The 3406-nt window shown below is 57.2% G+C and overlaps 1 protein-coding gene across 1 annotated transcript; it reads left to right on the top strand.

Moving 5' to 3' along the window:
- On the top strand, window positions 1-2019 carry LOC134730924 (putative exonuclease GOR; the record flags this gene model as incomplete). Its single annotated transcript, XM_063606598.1, has 1 exon — window positions 1-2019. A coding segment is annotated over exon 1 (2019 nt), but the record flags the coding sequence as incomplete, so codon positions are not given.
- Window positions 2020-3406: the final 1387 nt, after the last annotated feature.

The following is a 3406-nucleotide window of genomic DNA, read 5'->3' as shown; positions in this document are numbered from 1 at the left end:
ATGTTGCGAGCCACAGCTCCCTGCTGGTTCCCACCTGGATACCCAGAAGCTAAGAAGGTGGCCGAGGAGGCGGCCCTGGAGGCAAGAAGCCGCCAGTTGGGAGCGGAGCAGAGCCAGGCCGGTGCTCCCGAAGGCAGCAAGATGTTGCGAGCCACAGCTCCCTGCTGGTTCCCACCTGGATACCCAGAAGCTAAGAAGGTGGCCGAGGAGGCGGCCCTGGAGGCAAGAAGCCGCCAGTTGGGAGCGGAGCAGAGCCAGGCCGGTGCTCCCGAAGGCAGCAAGATGTTGCGAGCCACAGCTCCCTGCTGGTTCCCACCTGGATACCCAGAAGCTAAGAAGGTGGCCGAGGAGGCGGCCCTCGAGGCTCCAGAATTCCCCCTGCCCTCTCATCAGCCTGCCCAGAGCTTCGGGCTCCGGGTGCCCCAGATGCACAACCAGGCCTCCGCATTTGTGGACATCCAGGCGGAGCCCCAGAACAGGGGTCCGGCGGTGCCCCCAGCGTGTCCCAAGGTGGTGACGGAGGCGTGCTACTTCCCTGCACAGAGGGGATCGGCCTGCTGCTTGCCAGCCGCCCCAAGGCTGACAGAGAGGCCCTCGGGAGTCCGCATCTCAGCCCCCAGGAAGAGGAAGACGATCGCCCAGTCTTCCAGCCCTTGCTTGGTCACAGGTTGCACAGATGCCAAGAGAACCCGCGTGGCCAGCAGCAGCCAACGCTCCAGTGGCTCCAAGGTCGGCAGACAGCCAGGGAAGACGCGCAACAGGTCAGGGATGGCATGCAAGACCACCACCACCATCAGCTCTAAGCGAATCGTCCGTCGTCCATCCTTACCGAGTTTGAAGAAACCTATTGTCCTCCGAAGGTCTGGGTGCCAAGTCCCCACCGTCCTCCGCCGAGGCTATCTCCAACTGTTCACCGAAGAGTGTCTCAAGTTCTGCGCCTCCAAGCAGGAGGCCGAGGAGAAGGCGCTGAACGAGGAGAAGGTGGCCTACGACTGCAGCCCCAACAAGAACAGGTACCTGAACGTGGTCCTGAACACCCTCAAGAGACTGAAGGGCCTGACCCCCAGCTCCATGCCGGGCCTCAGCAGGGCCGCCCTGTACAGCCGCCTCCAGGAGTTCCTGCTCAGCCAGGACCAGCTCGAGGAGAACGGCTACCCCTTCCCGCACCCCGAGCGGCCCGGAGGCGCCGTCCTCTTCACTGGCCAGGGGAAGGGGCCCGGCGACTCCTCCTGCAGGGTCTGCTGCCGTTGTGGCACCGAGTACCTGGTGTCCTCCTCGGGCCGCTGTGTACGCGACCAGTTGTGTTATTATCACTGGGGGCGGGTCCGCTCGAGCCAGGTGGCTGGAGGCCGGGTTAGCCAGTACACCTGCTGTGCAGCTGCTCCTGGCTCTGTGGGCTGCCAGGTGGCAAAGCAGCACGTGCGGGACGGCCGCAAGGACAGCCTCGATGGCTTCGTGGAGACCTTCAAGAAAGAGTTGTCCAGAGACGCTTATCCAGGAATCTACGCCTTGGACTGTGAGATGTGCTACACCACGCATGGCCTAGAGCTGACCCGCGTCACCGTGGTGGACGCCGACATGCGAGTGGTGTACGACACCTTCGTCAAGCCCGACAACGAGATCGTGGACTACAACACCAGGTTTTCCGGAGTCACCGAGGCCGACGTCGCCAAGACGAGCATCACCTTGCCCCAAGTGCAAGCCATCCTGCTGAGCTTTTTCAGCGCCCAAACCATCCTCATCGGGCACAGCCTGGAGAGCGATCTGCTGGCCCTGAAGCTCATCCACAGCACCGTGGTGGACACGGCCGTGCTCTTCCCGCACTACCTGGGTTTCCCCTACAAGCGTTCCCTCAGGAATCTCGCGGCCGACTACCTGGGACAGATCATCCAGGACAGCCAGGACGGCCACAACTCCAGCGAGGACGCAAACGCCTGCCTGCAGCTGGTGATGTGGAAGGTCCGACAGCGCGCCCAGATCCAGCCACGCCACCGGTCCGCCTCTCCCGCCGCCCTGGCCTGTCCTTGGCCCCAGGCCCCTTCCACAACCGCCATCAGTCCCGAGAGCTCACCCTGTCCACCTCGCCGCAAGGCCAAAGAAACCGGAGCAGTCGACGGCAGGAGAGGGCAAAAAGCCAAGAGTAACCCCAACCGGCCACTCCCAGTCCCCCGGAATCCCTGCCGCGGACCCTCGGGCCTGTCCCCATCCCTCTGCCCTTCCCAGACCTCTGGCCTTCCACTAATCGCCTCCCGCAGCACCGAGCCGCCACTCCCAGTCCCCCGAGTCCCTGCCGCGCCCCCTCGCGCCTGTCCACATCCCTCTGCCCATCCGAGACCTCTGTCCTTACACCACTAGCCACCCCACGTGGGACTTCCATGGCCTCTGAGTACAAGGCCAGCCCCCCGGCCCACCAGCTTTCTGAATGTGTGCTTACCTGTTTATCTCGAGAGGCACCACAGTGAGGTGGGTGAAGCACTTAGGCTCTGGAGTTAGATATCTGGGTTCAAGGCCAAATTCCACCACTTACTAGGTTTCTAATATTGCACAGATAATGTCTTTGCGCTTCTACCTTTTGATCTTTAAAGTGTGATCAAAAGAGACTTAGACTCCCACATCATAATCATGGGAAACTTTAACAGCCCTCTGTAAACATTAGACAGACCAACGAGACAGAAATCTAAAAAGGATATCCAGGAATTGAACTCAGCTCTGCACCAAGCGGACCTAGGAGACATCTACAGAACGCTCCACCCCAAATCCACAGAATATACATGCTTCTCAGCACCACATCACACTTATTTCCACATTGACCACATAGTTGGAAGTAAAGCACTCCTCAGTAAATGTAAAATAACAGAAATTACTACAAACGGTCTCTCAGACCACATTGCAATCAAAGTAGACCTCAGGATAAAGAAACTCACTCAAAACCGCTCAACTGCATGGAAACCGGACACCCTGCTCCTTAATGAGTACTGGGTACATAACGAAATGAAGGGAGAAAGAAAGATATTCTCTGAAACCAATGAAAACAAAGGCACAACATACCAGAATCTCTGCGTCACATTTAAAGCAGTGTGTAGAGGGAAATTTATAGCACTAATTGCCCACGAGAGAAAGCAGGAAAAATCAAAAATGCATACCCTAACATCACCATTAAAAGAATGAGAGAAGCAAGAGCAAACACATTCAAAAACTAGCAGAAGGCAAGAAATAACTAAGATCCGAGCAGAACTGATGGAGATAGAGACACAATAAACCCTTCAACAAATCAATGAATCCAGGAGCGGGTTTTTTGCAGTGATCAACAAAATTGATAGAGCACTAGCAAGACTAAGAAAGAAGAAAAGAAAGAAGAATCAAACAGATGCAGTAAAAAATGATAAAGGGGATATCACCACCGATC

This window comes from Pan paniscus, chromosome 7 (assembly GCF_029289425.2).
Source record: "Pan paniscus chromosome 7, NHGRI_mPanPan1-v2.0_pri, whole genome shotgun sequence".
NCBI classification, from domain to species: domain Eukaryota; kingdom Metazoa; phylum Chordata; class Mammalia; order Primates; family Hominidae; genus Pan; species Pan paniscus.
The sequence above is the reverse complement of the archived record's forward strand: the minus strand, read 5'-3'. Positions and strand labels throughout refer to the sequence as shown.